Here is an 18,138-nt window from a genome sequence, read left to right as displayed (position 1 = left end):
TAAATTGTCATATTTTGGACAATTTTTTTTTGTCTTGGCATAAATGTTCACGAAATGAAACAGAAACAATCATGTATATTTAGTAATGTTTAATCGTGTTTGTTGCATTGTGTTGTAATCATGTATTTTTAGTTACATTTTAATTAAAAATAAATTAATTTCAAACTTAAATTTAAACCAGAAAATAATTTTAAATTGGAATTATTTTATAAATTAGAATTTCTATATAAATTTAAATATATTAATAATAGATTTTTATTAATAAAATTTTGGTTTATTAATAGAAATATGGTTTAAAGATAAAATCAATCTACAAACTAATCTGCTTACAAATTTAAAACACATTTAATTAAACATAAACCAAATTAAAATGAAAACCTAAATCTAATAACCCAAACCTAATTAACATGTTCTCCAGCCTCCGCAGCCACCTCTGACAAGTTGAAGAGCTATGCCGGATAGTCGCAGAGCTATGTCGACGAGTCACAAAGAGCTATGTCGGCGAGTCGCAGAGCAATGTCGGCGAGTTATAGAGGAGCTAGGACTAGAAGTCTGGAGTCGTATAGGAGGACTAGAGGTCTAGAGTCGTAGAGGAGGAGAGAATGTCTTGAGTTGCTCGCAGAAGAGAAATTTTCGACGAATTGTAGAAGATGATAGAAGCACTGGAGTCAGAGAGGATAGTGAGTAAGGTTGCATGGAATAGAAACGTATACATGAAAACAAAACGTTTTGAAACGTGGAAACATGATTTAGAAAGAAAAAAAGAAATACAAATGTTTTAGAAACGTATATAATTAATATAAAATTAATATATATATATACATATATACATGTGTGTGTGATTAATTAACATGTAAGCTTTATTTGTTTTTCTTTGCTTGATTTATCTAAGAAAAGAAACTCAATAACATAAATTTTGTCTTTTTGTTCATTTTATACAAATTTAAATAAAAATTTTAGAAAACCAAAATATGTTATTCTTCGCTAAGAGCATTTCCAACAATGACACCAAATTTGGTGTTAAAATTATACCAAATTTGGTGGTTTGGTGTAAAGATAATTTTGTCATCTCCAACAATGATACCAAACTTTACTTCAAAAGTAATATTATATATTAATCGATGCTTTCATTTTTATATTTTTATATTTTTATTATTTGTAATTGATAAATAATAATTTTATCACATCTAGATATTATTTATATTTTTATTATTTGTAAGTGATAAATGATAATAGTCATTTAATAATTTATTTTGAAAATAAAAATAAATAAAAAAATATTTTTTTTAATTATGTGAAAATAAATTTAAAATACAAATAATACAATATACTTATGTTTAATTATAAATTTGATAGTAATTAAACTATATTATTAAAAGAAACATAATAAAATATGTATTTTATATATTTGGTGTGATGAATAATGTTACACCAAATTATGTATAACACTATTTACATTACATCAAATTTAGTGGATGGTGTCAATTTTGATGTTTTGTTGTACATGAAATTACACTAAATTTGATGTTTTGGTGTCTTGTTGGACATGGCTTAAAACAGTAGAGTCAACTTCATTCCATGTCAAACGGAAATGAATAAAGGTATCGAAGATGATACTCCCTCCGTTCCCGAAAGTAAGATGTTTTAGATTTTTTACTTGTTCCAAAAAGATAGATTTTCTATATGGTTAAGGTATTTTTTTATACTTTTAAGAAACATTAAATGAAAATATTTGAATTGATCAAATTTTGCTGGTGAAATGTTATTGAAAAGTGTATAATAAAGTAGAAGAAAAATTAAATTATAAACATTTATTAAATTCTTAATAAGCGTGAACACTTTAGAAAATCTTATTTTCGGGAGCAGAGAGAATAGATTATTAAAATACAAGTCAACTAGTAGATGGAAATACAGAAAATGAAATAAACAAGTAATCACTAACACTAAATGACAAATAGTCATACTTTCGTGTTTCCAAAGCAGAATCACAATTTTTTAAAATGGAAACGCATCGTGTTTATTAAATGCAACAAACATGTTTCCAATGTATTTTCACAAATTTTCAAGAGATTCCGTTCCAGAATTTCCATGCAACCTAGAAAGTGAGGCAGAGGAAGAGATGAATTTCCGTATGATATCTTGAGCCGCTCGCAGAGGATGTGGAATCGCGAAAGAAAGGAGGAGATGAGGCGTTGCAGAGGAGGGCTCACACATAAAAGGAGAGAGTGAGGAGTCGAGGAGAGATATTTGAGAACGATGTTGTTTGGAGAAAATAGTGTATAGACCTTGAAGAGAAATGTTGAAGAAGAAACAAAAATTGTCACAAAAGGAAGAAAGAAGAGAAAACAAATTGTCGTAATAATTATCCTAAATATCAGCCAATGAGAAGAGAGGAGAATAAACACAAAAAGAACAATTTGTGGCCATTTAATCAACAATAATCAAGGGTGAGAAATTATAATATTTGTTTTCAAGAATAAGCCAAAGATAAATTTTCTTTTTTCATTAAATAGTTGTTTATAGTTGTAAAGATTGTGATTTTATATATGATTTGTATAATATAAATACTGTGGCTTTTATTCTTCTAGTTTTATTTTTATATAGCAATTAACTTATTTATTTACATTTTAAATTAATTATATAAAGTTATAAAATTTATTAGATTTCAATTTTTAAATAAGTAGTGTTGAAAATGATTTTATTTAAGTCATATGTAAATGGTTTTGATTTGAAAAACTAGGTTTTTAAATGGGTTAGATATTAGTTTAATCTAAATTTTATGTGTATAATAATTATATTTTAGTTTAAAGTTCAAAGTTTGTGATACATAAGCTCTCCACATTAAACCAATATTACTGTTGAAGTTAATTAGGTATTCGGTTTGAAGGTTAGGTTTAATATTTTTAAAAATAATGAAAAAGAGTTTATGGTTTAAGTTTGAAATTTGAAACTATAGCCTTTGAGATTAGATTTATGATATAAGGTTTGAAGCTATGGGGAAGAGGATTTGGAGTTTAGGTTTAAAGTTAAGGTATTTTAAAAATAGGATTAAAACATGATTTTTTAAAAAAAATATTGGATATTAGGGGTTAGAGTATATTGGTCTGAGATTTATGACTTAGGGGTTAAAGTTATAGTGTTTAGATTTAGATTTGAGATTATTTTTTTAAAATTAATTTTGAATTTGAATTTAAGATTTAAAGTTAAATATAAAAGACAATTTTGAAGCTTGTGTTTAGAGTTTAGAGTTTCAAATAGCCACAAAAAAATTTGTAACAAATTCGTAGCTATTATATAAATAGCCATAAACATTATGGTTAAATCGTGACAAAATATTTTTTTGTAATGTTTTCTTACTTAGGCTCCGAATGGTAACAGCGGGTTGAACGGAAAAGCGGCACAACTGCGGTACGGTTTTAACAATTATAAAAATGTATAGATATATGTAGATATTTTTGTTACTGTTAACTACGGTGCGGGGCGGTGCGGATCGTAACATTCGGAGCCTTAGCCATGAAAAACACGGATTGTGTCACGTTTCTTTGATTTGTAACTATATTCCTAACCTTCTCGTGACTAAGTAAAAAAAATAACGCTGGCCGGGACTAAAACATGGCTATATCCATTTTTCAAACTAGTGATTGTAATTCAGTTTAATAATTTTACACAAAAGTTTACTGAATAGTATTAAAAATGACACATTCTTAAATTCTGAATCATGAGTTACAAATATGAAATCAAATTACAGCATATTTAATGATTTATTTAGAATTAACGACTGAATAACATCATGAAATTGTGCCTGGATTTTAATTTTAATAGAATTCATGGTTGATTTACATCTCTTTAATGATTAAATCAAAATAATACTCTCTCTATTTTATATTAAATGTCACTTTAACATATTTTTCTTGTTATAAAAATCGTGTCATTTTAAAATTTCAATGTAACTTTCAGTTTAATATTAATTACAAATACAATGATTTTACAAATAATTTCATTTATTTCAAATATTATTGGTTGAATAAGTGTAATTAATAAGAACTTAAATGTATTTCAATTATTTTCTTAATTATGTGAAAATGTTAAAGTGACATTCTTTACGAAACGGAGAGAATATTTTACGAAACCGAGAGAGTTTTGACAAGTCTCTATTTCCGACCACTTTGTTTTTGTAAATTATATATCGATTTATAGCGTTTTGTTGTCAACCAACCACTTTGTTTTTGTAAATTATATATCGATTTATAGCGTTTTGTTGTCAACCAATCGTAGATAATTTTGATATTATATAATTTCTTAAACAGATATAATCTCCCTCTTGGTATCTTGCGTAATACCCAATACCTACTAATCTCAAACTAAAAACTAATTGATATACGTAGATAAGACCATGATTAACCCGGAATTTTTAGAGTGGAGTTCTTATCGGAAGTTAAGAAACAGTTTCTTAACTTCCGTTAAGAACCTCATCCTAAGAACCCGGGTTAATCATGCTCGAAGTATCGCCTCCTAGAAAAGGTAAGCAGCAAAGAAACGAGTCTCACGAAGACAGTTGGTCTTAGAATAATAAAAAAAAAAAAGACTGAGGGATTAGGAACATTCTATGATTATTACATCTTCCTTTCAAATAAAATATACAGCCTTAGGAATTAGTTAAAAATTCAAGATTACTTAAAAAATCACTTGGGAATGTTATGATGATATACAGTAGTATTTTTTTTTCCTCTAAAACTGTTTCAAATGTCAACTAATTTCTGGTAATTTCCACACACTTGTCCGTACTTGCCTATATAAACAAACATACACACCCTCATAAAAAATATACCAGCGTTTCACATTCACGCCCTTCATATCACATAATACACAAACTCTTGACCTTTGTCTAATAACGATCTAGAGGTGAGCATATAGTAAAGCTTTCTGATTCTGTTTACATACATGGGTGATGAGTTTCAAGCAACGGCAGCAATTTGCGGTAGCGGAGGCGGTGCTTGGTGGAGCTCGCCGAGAAGCGTTATGTCTCCTTCGGATCATTTCTTGTCGCCTTGTTTCGGAGCTACGATCACTTCCGATGATTTTGGCTGTCAAGAGAATAATATCAAATCTAGGAATACTTGTAAAGACAACAACATCATTTCTGGGCAGCGAGAGGCCGATTCCGACAGTGGAGGAAGCACCGTGACGATCGACTCGACGCTGCAAATGATGGGTCTAGGGTTTTCCTCGAACTCTTCTTCAGATTGGAACCACACAATTTTGTAAACTTCTCAAGAAAAAACCCTAACCTTAATTTTGATTCAATTCTTAATTTGTTGATGATATTGAAATCTTCAGTAATTTATGATATCATTTTTGATTATTGCTTTTGTATTTTTCAGACAGGAAGACTTAAACTCAAGCTTCTTAAGGAGCTCACAAGATCATGGCCAAGGATTCTTATCGACAACTGCTTCACCTTATCTTCTTAATCCAGCTTGCTCTTCATCTTCATCAACTTCTTCTTCCTCGAGCTTGTTACGAACCTTTTATGATCCCGAACCCAACCCGTACAGCTTCGTTTCCACCACTAGCTGCTCATTAAACAACCTTCACGCCTCTTGGGCTAATAATAACATAAATCCTAATATTAACAGCTTCTCTGCCAACACAAACTCTCTACCCTTTTGGAATTCTTCATTAACCACTAACTTAAATAACACGACGCAGAACAGTTATGTAACCACTCCACTGATAATACCCCCTCGCGGTGACGATAAAACCAAGGTAATAAATAATATGTACATATATGTAAAAAAATTCTTATATATTATTTTTGCGGCCAATTGATTAAATTTTCTTTTTGTTTGAATAATCAGAAGACAAGAGGCCAGAGTGAGTCTTTGAAGAGAGGAAAGTACAATGAACCTGCGTCGAAGAAACAGAGAGTTACCACGCCTTCACCCTTGCCAAATTTTAAGGTAGATAATCATAAATTACGATTTGTTTGTAACCTTTTATTTTAATTAAATTTCTTGGTGGATAAAATTGATTGTAAATGTAACAGGTGAGAAAAGAGAACCTAAGGGACCAGATTACTTCATTGCAACAGCTGGTTTCACCTTTCGGAAAGGTGAATGATTTAGATTCGATTTATTTGATTATAATATACACAAACCAAAGTTTTTATTTTCATCTTCTTGGTCAGGTTTATTTAGACCTTCTTTTTTTCTTTCTGTGGATTAATTTTCAGACAGATACTGCATCGGTTCTCCAAGAAGCTATAGAGTACATCAAGTTCCTTCACGATCAAGTCACTGTATGTTTCTAACGGTTTTTCTGTTTAATATTTAAAAAAATATCAAGAAACCCTAGGAATGAATTGCATTTTGAGCATAATAATTAATGTTTTAAATACAGGTTCTAAGTACTCCATACATGAAACAAGGTGCCCCGATCCATCAACAACAGCAGGTTTAATAAAATACTCTATCTTGTGTCAGATTTGTACCCAGCTTTGGAGTCTTCAATATATAGTCTAGGTTTATTAATGTATTAAGTACTAATTTAATATGGGTTCATGCTGATATCTGGTAAATCTTAAAACCAGGATGGAAACGGTAATCAAGAACTAAGAGCACACGGTCTATGTCTCGTCCCGATATCAAGCACTTTTCCGGTGGCTAATGAAACAACCGCCGATTTTTGGACACCGACGTTTGGGAGAAACAATTTCAGGTAGAGAAGATGAACATTTATCACACGGTTCTTTATTACCATCAAAATACTAATCAATTGCGTGGTTTTAAAATAATATAAAGAAAAATAAAATTCGCAAGTCATGATCAAGGATTGAATCATTACTTGGAGAAAAAGTAGAGATGAAAGAGGAAGGTGACTCTTCAAAGGTGGCAGAGACAACTATGGTGTTGGAGGGGACCAACTACAAAAGCAAGAATGATTTAGGGCTTAGAAAATGGAATTACCTATATAAACGTTTTAGAAAAAGAAACATACATACTTTAATATAAACGGTTTTACATGTAATAATTACGACTTCTTTTTAATTCTGTATAGGTGAATAAAGAGAGAGGGTGTTGTGGTTGTCAAGACGGATCGGAACATATGCTAAATTCAGCTTGCAGACTCTAAAGCATGGATATAATTTAATGAATTTTCTTCTTCTTTTCTTGTCTTTTAATCTAATATTTCGTAGGGAGTTTTATTGCTGAATTTAGCAGATATGGGTTGTTTTATGTTGAAGAACCTTTTGTTCCTGTCCTTGTTCTTGAATTTATATATAGACATATTTTTGCCGTTGGTGCCGTCTTTGTTATTCACTTATTAAAGAGAAAGCTCTTAGTATGTTTCTGATTTGTATTTGTATAAACTGATCTTTCGTTCTGATGCAGCAGCGTCTTTTAACGGCAACTTTCCTATTTCATTATGTCATGTTTTCCATTGGCTTTATGTTTCCTTTTATGATTAGGTTCTTAAGTGTTATGACGGTTTAGAGAGTCCTATATAAGGAGTTCTCTTCTAGCTTTGTAAGACATGTTTTTGATAATTAATAAACTAGCTTTGAGCTTTATACCTTGAAAGAGATTTGATTCAATTCATCTTGTTCGAGAAGCCTTGAAAGAGATTCGATTAAATTCATCTTCTTCAAGAAGCAGGTCTCTAGAGTTTTCAATCGAAAACCCTAATCGAGCTGATATCTTGTTCGTACCCTCCATCAGGTTGGTATCAGAGCAAAACCATCACCACCCGCAAACCGCACAAACAACCTCCGTTCGTCACCATGCCCCGCGCCAAGAAAGAAACCCAAGCCGAGATTACACAACGCACCATGGAAGAGATGCAGACACAAATTGCTCAACTTACTCAAGCAATGCAAGGTCTGTTAGTTCAACGTAATGCCGCCGCACCAGTAGAAGAACAAGACGATGAACAGTCTGATCACGATGACGATGCACACCCATTCGCAGTTCTTGGAGAAAATCGACAAAGAGCTCAACCAGCTCAACTTAACGAGCGATGGGATCAGAGCTTTAAATTCGAAATACCAGATTTCCATGGTAGCCAGGTCGCGGAAGATCTCCTTGACTGGATCGCCACAGTGGACGAAATCTTGGAATTTAAGCATGTTCCGCTTGACCAATGCGTCTCTGTCCTAGCAATGCGGTTTCGAAGCAGATCAACCGCTTGGTGGACTCAACTTAAAGCATCCAGACTTCGTTTAGGCAAACCTAAAATTGAGTCATGGGAAAAATTGAAGAAACACATACGCAAGATGTTCTTACCATATAACTATGATCAGCTAATGTTTCAACGTTTACAACACCTTCGTCAAGGAAGCTGCACAGTGGAAGAATATGCAACTGAGTTCTTCTTGTTACTAAACAGGATCGATATTCATGATTCATACATGCAACTCGTTGCCCGCTTCATCGGTGGCTTGCGTCAACAGATTCAATACACATTGAATTTGTTTAACCCGCTCACATTATCTGAAGCTCATCAACAGGCCTTAATAGTCGAAGCACAGAGCAAGACAGGTTCCACACCTTGGAACTTGACTCGACAGCAGCGAACGACCCCGACTCCATCAACAACTACTCCACCAACACTCGCTACCCCAACCGAAACAGCCATCGTTCCAGTTGATACAACAACACGTCCAGCTCGTACTGGAAATTTACGTTGCTTTGCTTGCGGAGAACTCGGTCATCGCCAAGCAAATTGCCCAACCCGCAACAAACGAGGCCTTTTACTTGACTCGTCTGGTCGCGACGTCGAACTTGAAGATGATGACGATGTTCTAGATGACGATCATGAAGAATTAATAGCAGAGACTGGAGTTTCGCTAATGTTATGACGCTCCTGCCTCGCCCCTCGTGTTAACGAAGACTTCCCGCAACGCAACAACCTTTTTCATTCCCGATGTACTATCGAAGGCAAATTTTGTAAACTTATTATAGACTCTGGTAGCAGCGAGAACGTAATTGCTGCAGATGCCGTTAAAAAGTTATCTCTCAAAGAAGAGCTGCATCCCACTCCTTATAAACTCGCGTGGTTAGAGCATACTCACGACATACTCGTGACACGCCGCGCCTTGGTCGCCTTCTCGATAGGTAATGCGTATCATGATGAAATATATATTGCGATATTGTCCCAATGGATGCGTGCCACTTGCTTCTTGGACGGCCATGGGAATTTGAACGTCGTGTTCTACATGATGGGTTCCTTAATACCTATACCTTTAAACACAACAACCGGAGCTTCACTCTTTAACCATCTCCACCACCTCTCCCATCGCCGGCTCCTCCGCCTTCTCCGGCTTCATCCCTCTTATTATTACATAAGAAACCCTTCGAGGCAGCATTGAGAAACGAAGACATCATCTTTATTCTCACCATGATTCCATCAACTTCACTAATGCCACAGAAAACAGGACCGGAATTCACAGCACTTCTTCAAGAATTCCCCGATGTCTTTCCACCAGACTTGCCTCCAGGATTACCACCTATGCGAGATATACAACATCAGATAGATTTCGTCCCAGACGTAAGCTTACCTAACCGCGCCATTATCGTATGAGCCCCACAGTACATGAAGAACTACGACGCCAAGTGGAGGAGTTAGTTACCAAAGGGTTTTTACGTGAGAGTATGAGTCCTTGCGCCATTCTGACACTCTTAATTCCGAAGAAAGACGGTCCTGGCGCATGTGTGTCGATAGCCGAGCAGTAAACAAAATCACTGTACGTTATCGCTTTCCTATACCACGCCTGGACGATCTTCTGGATCAGATAGGAACGACACGAATCTTCTCCAAATTGGATTGGAAAAGCGGGTACCATCAGATTCGCATTCGTCCAGAAGATGAATGGAAAACTTCTTTCAAAACACGAGAGGGTCTATTTGAGTGGATGGTAATGCCTTTCGGGTTATCTAATGCCCCTAGCACTTTCATGAGAGTCATGAATCAGGCTCTCCGACCGTTTATCGGAAAGTTTGTTGTGGTTTATTTCGATGACATCCTCATCTTCAGCCTTACACTCGCCGATCATATGCTACACCTCCGAGAAGTCCTCTCTGTGCTAAGGCGTGATAAACTTTTCACAACTTCAAAAAAGTGTTCATTTGGTTCGTCGGAGGTACACTTCCTCGGCTACATCGTCTCAGCAGAAGGTCTTGTTGTCGACCCGAGCAAAGTCTCAACCATTCGATCATGGCCAGAGCCTAGTACACTTTCGGAAGCACGTAGTTTTCATGGTTTAGCATCCTTCTATCGCCATTTTGTCCCGCAATTCAGCGCTATTATGGCACCTATGACCAACTGCATACGCGAAGGCGCTTTCTTGTGAACGCCAGAAGCCGCAACAGCCTTCAACATCGTCAAGGAGAAGCTTAGTACGGCTCCCATTCTCGCCCTTCCAGACTTCTCCGCCGTGTTCGAACTTCATTGTGATGCTTCCAAGACGGGTATCAGTGCCGTCTTAAGTCATAAGAATCGACCTATTGCATTTTTCAGCGAGAAAATCTCAGGCGCACGTTTTCGATACAGTACGTACGATATCGAATTCTATGCTATAGTTCAAGCTATCAAGCATTGGAGACATTACTTGTTCCACAAGGAATTCGTTTTGTATACAGATCATGACGCTCTCAAACACCTCAGCACGCAGGATAAGGTTTCTTCGCGCCACGCTTCGTGGATAGCATACTTACAACAATTTTCTTTTGTTATCCGTCACACTTCCGGTGCAAGCAATCATGTCGCCGATGCCCTTAGTCGCCGGTGTTCTCTGCTGTCCGTCCTCCACGTCTCTGTTCCGGGGTTCAGCTCCTTCATTGACCTCTACCCGACGGATCCATTTTTTGAGCCGATATGGACGGCTGCGACGACAGGCCCTGCTCCACCATATTCGATACATGATGGTTTCTTGTTTCGTGACAATAAACTTTGTATTCCGGATTGCAGTCTTCGCCTGCAACTTATTTCTGAGCTACACAAGGAAGGTCATATTGGTCGAGATCGCACCTTGCATCTCGTTTCAACTTCTTATTTTTGGCATGCACTTCGCCGTGACGTTGAGAGATTTGTGGAACGATGCATTACTTGTCAAACATCAAAAGGTCAAGCATCCAACGCCGGTTTGTATCTTCCATTACCTATCCCAACGCAACCATGGACGGATATAAGTATGGACTTTGTGGTGGGTTTACCGCGAACTCAACGGGGATATGATTTGATGGAGGGTACGAACAAGATATCAGCTTGATCTAGGGTTTTCGATTGAAAACTCTAGAGACCTGCTTCTTGAAGAAGATGAATTTAATCGAATCTCTCTCAAGGCTTCTCGAACAAGATGAATTGAATCAAATATCTTTCAAGGTATAAAGCTCAAAGCTAGTTTATTTATTATCAAAAGCGTGTCTTACAAAGCTAGAAGAAAACTCCTTATATAGGACTCTCTAAACCGTCATAACACTTAAAAACCTAATCATAAAAGGAAACATAAAGCTAATGGAAAACATGACACAATGAAATAGGAAATTTTCCGTTAAACGTCTAAGATGCTGCTGCATCAGGTCCCCGGGGGTGAAGAGGATTCGACCGCGAATCGTTGGGCTGATCTGGTGGCAGGTAACGGGATAGATATTTAACAATAAAAACGTTTGAAGTTATGACATCTGGTGGGAGGCGGAGGCGGTAAGCGTTATCGTTGATTGGCTCCAACACTTCCAATGGTCCTATCTTCTTGGCCTTTAATTTTTTATACGCGTGAGCAGCATGCGGTCACAAGTCAGAATGCCCAAACTAAGTCGCCTACATCAAATACAAGGCGCCGACGATGTGAATCAGCAGCGGCTTTATACTTTGTAACTGCAGCTTCCAAATTTGTTTTAGCGTGGACATGAGTCTCAAGAATTTGCTCCACGAATTCTTCGGCACCACCATGCAGACGAACGCGATCAGGTAGTGTGGCTAGGTCCGGCGGGGCGCGAGGAACCATACTATAAATGATTTGAAAAGGGCTGAATTTGGAGCTTCGATTAACAGCATGATTATGTGCGAATTCTGCTTGAGGTAGTTTAGAATCTCACATCTTGATAGAAGTTCCTACCAAGCTGCGCAATAGGTTACCAAGTGAACGATTAGTAACTTCGGTTTGACCGTCGGTTTGAGGATGGTAAGCAGAACTCATATCAAGGCTTGTATCGAGTAGTTTCCACAATGATTTCCAAAAGTGACCCAAAAACCTGGAGTCTCTATCTGAGACTATAGACAAAGGTAACCCGTGAAGACGATAGATCTCGCGAAAAAACAGGGTGGCAACTTTGAACCGCATCAGTCGTACGTTTGCAAGGAATAAAGTGAACCATTTTTGAAAATCTGTCGACGACCACAAAGATGGACCACAAATATATATATATATATATATATATATATATATATATTTATTTATTTATTTATTTATTATGTACAAATTACATAGATATAATATGTATAAATTTGAGAAAATCCGACCAATTAAACTAAAAAACAAAAATTTAAAGAGTGAAACTGATAGAAGCAAATACCATTATAAATATATTTTTATTAATTAAAATGAATAAACTACAATTATTTAAATTCGTATCCACATTCTTCAAAAATTTACAGACCGACTAAGTGAAACTGACATTTCCTGGAATACCAAAGTTTAAGTTATTTCGAGATTTATCAACAAAAAACATGCCATGATATAGTAAAGTATGAAGTATTAGTTTGGTTACACTTTATATATGTTATGATGTTAATTATCTTATAGTATTAATAAAATTGTTTTATAGTTACCACTGAAATTTGTTCTTGTGTTCATTTTATAAATAATTATAACTGTGGGTAAATTGAAACCAGTAGTGGATAAGAGAACACTAATCAAATGAGTGGTTTTAGCAATGTCAGATTAATGAATATAAGATTACAATAAATTGATATTGGATATTATTGTGAACAAATGAGTTATTTTAGTTAATATCAATGGTGATAAAAAATTAGCTTTATAACAGTGATAATTTGATAATTAGGTAACTAGGAAATAGGTGTTCAAAAAAAAAGGTAACAAGGAAAGATAACACAAATTAGACTTGATCGAGTTTAATGTTTTTAGAATTCCTGATTTACATTTCTGATACCCATGTATTTATTATGTTCGTAAATATCCATGCCTATATACATGTGTTTCCATGTATTGAACTTTTATTCGTTCGATTTGAACTAATATTATCAAAATTTGATAGTGGAAGCCAGTAGACAACAGGCCCACTCTTCCTACTTTATGATTTAAATATACAGATATGGTTTAATATTTGTATACTGATATATACCAATTTGACGTTCAATATCATGAACATGAAATAATGTTTTAAGTCGTAGACAGACTTTGAAAAACTAAAGTAATTCAGATTTGAAGGTATTTCATTACATTTCATCTTCTGGCCACGTAAATATGAAATAATATTTTAACTCTTATTTAAATATAAGGAGAAAAGGTTCATCCACCTGATGCACCTTCTTTTAAAGATTAGTTTGTATGCTTCAGTTTGATAAAAAAAAACATCATCTTATATATTAAAACAGAAGTTATGATTTCTCATTCATGTGTGATTTTTTTTAAAAAATGGACTATCTACTAGAGTTGGTCACATTACATTTTCAATCATTAGTAATCTTTATATTAAATAAAAGACATTATTAAAAAATCTTTTCGAGAGACATATAAATCTATAAATCTCTATGCGCTTAGATATAACTCTCTATAACTCACTAGAGTTTGTGGTTTTCATGTAAAGTTTGACATGAACAGACGTGTTCCCAGATTATTTGTTTAATCATTGTGTTTTTGTAGTGTTGTGTTTGCAGACAATATTTACTAAAGATATTTTGATTGTAAGCTCTGAACATATGTTAATAATTTACTGAACACATTGATTAGTGTGGAGAAGATGAAGTTGGTCCATTGTTAACGTCCATTTATGTTTTTGAAGTCAATGAAAGCAGAAGACAATATTAAAATAATGGTCGCTTGATACAATTACGTTCATTTAGTTGTCTTACCATTTACTAAAGATTATTGGATTGTAAGCTCTGAAACTATGTTAATAATTTACTGAAGACATTGATGCATTTGGAGAAGATGAAGTTGGTCCATTGTTAACGGCTATAAGAAATTTAGAATATCTACATTCAGTTGCAACAATAGATATCTCTTATATATTAAAAGAGGAGCATTGCAATTAATGTGTTCACACCAATATTGACACGTGTCGTTTAGAGAGACACTCTCACATATTTATTTCCTTATTTTTTCATCTTTTGCAGCATCTTGGTATTTTTTTTTTTGTGTGATCTTCTTAACGAGCTTTTGATTATAAACTAGCCTGAGGATTGAAACACTTTCTAAACAGTTTGTAATCTTCTTCACACCTTCAAGGTTTCAACATATCTCATCAGACATCAGGTGATGACAATTTTTATAGACAAAAAAGATTATAAATTGCAAACTGAGATGAAAAGAACTGTGTTTTAAGACAAAATAGAGAAATCAAATACATCTGTTAGTCTAATGAACATAGAAGTCTCCTCTTCCTTCTTCGCATGGCCTACACGACGATCCATCTAGGTTATTCTCGGCAAGGTTCTTGAGATGGGGACTTTAGTCGTGGACAAGCGTCACACAAACTAAGATGAAAAGAACTGTGTCTCTCGACCGAACCCGTGAGAAATCCAACGCATCCGTTAGTGCATTGTTGAAGTCTTGAAGAGGAGAAGAGAACCTATAAGTTTCGGTTCATTAGATCGGCTTTGTGAGGCGACTTCTTTTGCATTTTGTGTGTAGCTGTTGATTATTACTGTCAAAAAGAGAACTCTTCTCCCATTGTTTCGTCAAGCTTAGAATTATCGTTATTATAAACTACTGCAGCTCACGAACTCTTCTCCCCTTTCTTTTGTCAAGCTCACGAACACAAATGATAACATTTTTACATTGCCAATGATAATAATTTTACGTTTGCATGGCTGGCCAGCACACTCTTACCTACCATACGTTCTTTTAAGCATACTGTTTATTCTTTATTATCACGTACAAATTAATGGAGGCGGTGCATGCGAAGGCAAAAAGGGTCGAAGTCTTATGAGATCATGGAGATTCTGCAACAGAGTTGATAATCGGTACAGAATCTATAGGATAAACACACAGCTTTTAAGCTAAACTAGAAGATTCTTCTTTTTTTTTCTTCACTTGTGCAGTTTGTTGTAGATGAATGGCTAAGAGAGCCACGTAAAAACCAAAAAAAAAAGATATATTCATACGCGACTGTTATTAGTTCCAAGTTGGAACTTCTGATTGTGGGTTTACCGAATCGAACCGGTCGGTTCCGAAGTGGAACGTCTATTGAAATCAACGAAGATAAACCACGCTTCAGTTCGGTTATTTCAAGTTTACTATACGACGGTTGCCTATTTTGCTAATATGCGTGATTGAGTTAATTATGAATAGGTGATTTGCATATATTTCAAAAACTTAGTTTATGGCAATAGATTTAAATCGTATTATCAGTTTTATCTTTATGTGTCTTAATAAAATTGAGCTTTTTATTTATAAGACTTCTTCTACAATATTTTTCATCGTTAACCTCCAGCACTTTTGTGAATTCTCCAAACCAAAATAAATAAGACTTTCGAATGGTTCTTATATTTCAATAGAGTAAAATACAACAAAATCCAACATACAATCAAACCGATGTCCACATAACAGACTTTATGTCTTTTTATCTTATAAATACCAAAAATAATAATCTCATTCCGCGCAAAGCGCGGGTTATCACCTAGTCTACATCTATTCTGTTAACAATTCAAATTAAATAAAGATTAATTCCTATTCTGTTATAACTAATCAAAGCAATATCTACTTTCAAAGAATATATAATTTTCGTGAGTGTACTAACATATAGGATATTCTAAGCATTTATTTTAAAGCTTGGAGATCAAGCTCACATATTTATTGTTGCCCTGACCTTCTCAATTTGTTTCATATATTTTCGAAACAGAATCACGTAAAATTTTTTTATTTTCCATAACAACCTAAACAATATCATCGATCTAATATACTTGATGCCAGATTTACAATGAATATATCAATATCTACAATATAGGTAACTATAACAACCAATTCTTAATATCTTATATCTTATATATTAAAACAGAAATCACAACCTTGATTCATGTGTGATTTTTTAAAAAATGGACCTAATAGACCTATTTCTAGAAAGTCATGTTAAATTTAATATTTAATCTTATCATTTAAATTTTGGGCCTACCATAAATTTTTATTGGGCTATCAATTCCATTGGATTTATAGATAGTATAAATTAAATAGATATAATTTAATGTTGTAATACTATACCTCTATATGCTAAATATTTAAATATTTGTCGATGTTAACTTTTAAAATTATAAAGATTTTTTTTTTAAATAACAAAAATCATATTATCTAACAATGATTAATCTTTACTACCTTAAACCAATGAAAACAAATTTTAAACTATATTGTTTATTTTAAAAATTAAACAAAAACTAAATGTTTAATTATTTACTTGATAATATAAATCTATGAAGCGAAAAGTTTAATTTTTTAAAAACTTTCTAAATTTGTGAAATGTTACAATATCTTTGAATATGACAATAAAACAATATTTAATAATCTTTATATATATAGTTACGATTTAAATAATAAAATAGTAATCCGAAAATATATATATAGAAGAAGATACAAATACATGTGAAAGTTTAAAACAATATATTCAATGAAAAAAATATACAGTAAACTTATTATGTTTTAAAAATTGATAGACACTTATGATTTTTTGTATTTAAAAACATAATAAGTTTATTGTATATTTTTCCCAATTTAGAATTGAAAACTTATAATATATCCCAATTTGTTTTCATATAAATATACAGTAAACTTATAATATATCCTAATTTAGAATTGAAAATAAAATATTTATATAAAAATAAATAAAAACAAAAATATTTTAGATCTCAATTCTATTATAAATATTTTGTTTTCAATTCTAAATTGGGATATATTATATGTTTTTATTAGAATTGAAAACAAAATATTTATATAAAAATAAATGAAAATAAAAATCCGCGCGGTTCGTGATCTAGTTCATGTTTAAATAAAAAAATAGTTCAATTATTACTATGTAGACTTGTATGTGTCTAATCTATCAAATGCCGCCAAAAATATATATGTATGAAAGAACTAAATTCTTACCAAGATAACAAACTCGATACATACTCAACAGGTCCCATGCATATCTACACGGTTATTTGAATTAAATAAATCTATGCATGTGTAAAGTTATATCAGTGTACGTATTCATAATGTTTTTCTTTTCTTGCTTGTGCTTCGTTGGAACTGCTGGTTTCCTCTACTATCTCCAATGTATTTCTCTATTTTTTCTTCTAAAATAAAGGAACTCTATAATATATATAGATTTGTCTCTAATATATACTATTTTTAAAATTAAAAAAGAATATATCAAGATAAATTATGATATTATTTACACTGAATATTTTTATAGAAACTATTATGTAAATAAAAAATATGATTATATGTTTATATAAACAGTACATTTCACTAAAAATATTTATTTTTGTTATAATTGTTAAAGTAAAAAGTTATTGGATCATTTTGTAAATAAAAAAGTATGGCTCTATTATAGAGGAATGCTATTTCTTCCTCTAAATATAGAGGTGAAAATATCAATCTCTATTTTTGAGGAAGAAATAGAGTACGGCTAGGGTGATTTTACCTCTAAATGCTATTATAGAAACAAATATAAAGGTGGATTGAATGTAATCTTTATTGGTGCTTGTGAGTGCAAGCGCACCCATAAAATTTTGATAATTTTAATGTTACATATATAAATTATAACTATATTAGTTAATTTGTAAATGATTATACCCAATAATTCTTGTATTTGGGGAGTTCAATGCACCCTTTTTACAATTTTTTACTAATATGTGCAGGGCCGGCCCTGAGATTTAGGGGGTTGTAGGCGGTTTTTAAAAAATTCCAGCTAAAATTTTTTTTTGGTA

General features: G+C 33.2%; 2 protein-coding genes across 8 annotated transcripts; both read left to right on the top strand.

Annotated features, from left to right (window-relative positions):
* Positions 1-4,800: 4,800 nt before the first annotated feature.
* On the top strand, positions 4,801-7,296 carry LOC106376785 (transcription factor bHLH112-like). Of its 7 annotated transcripts, none has more exons than XM_013816901.3 (8): positions 4,803-5,261; positions 5,382-5,766; positions 5,862-5,960; positions 6,047-6,112; positions 6,233-6,298; positions 6,400-6,453; positions 6,590-6,717; positions 6,801-7,296. In XM_013816901.3, exons 1-8 carry the CDS (start codon positions 4,942-4,944, stop codon positions 6,856-6,858), a joined length of 1,176 nt encoding a protein of 391 aa, XP_013672355.2. In that variant the 5' UTR covers positions 4,803-4,941; the 3' UTR covers positions 6,859-7,296. The 7 variants fall into 7 exon arrangements, with proteins under 7 accessions (XP_048601801.1, XP_013672355.2, XP_048601802.1 ...); XM_048745846.1 differs by having other exon boundaries at positions 4,807-5,261; positions 7,057-7,296; XM_013816900.3 differs by having other exon boundaries at positions 4,810-5,261; positions 5,859-5,960.
* Positions 7,297-7,780: 484 nt separating this feature from the next.
* LOC106373730 lies at positions 7,781-8,857 on the top strand. The gene has a single exon (XM_013813863.2). It carries the CDS (start codon positions 7,781-7,783, stop codon positions 8,855-8,857), a length of 1,077 nt encoding a protein of 358 aa, XP_013669317.2.
* Positions 8,858-18,138: the final 9,281 nt, after the last annotated feature.

The sequence above is a fragment of the Brassica napus genome, chromosome C1 (assembly GCF_020379485.1).
Source record: "Brassica napus cultivar Da-Ae chromosome C1, Da-Ae, whole genome shotgun sequence".
In the NCBI taxonomy this organism is placed as follows: Eukaryota; Viridiplantae; Streptophyta; class Magnoliopsida; order Brassicales; family Brassicaceae; genus Brassica; species Brassica napus.
The sequence above is the reverse complement of the archived record's forward strand: the minus strand, read 5'-3'. Positions and strand labels throughout refer to the sequence as shown.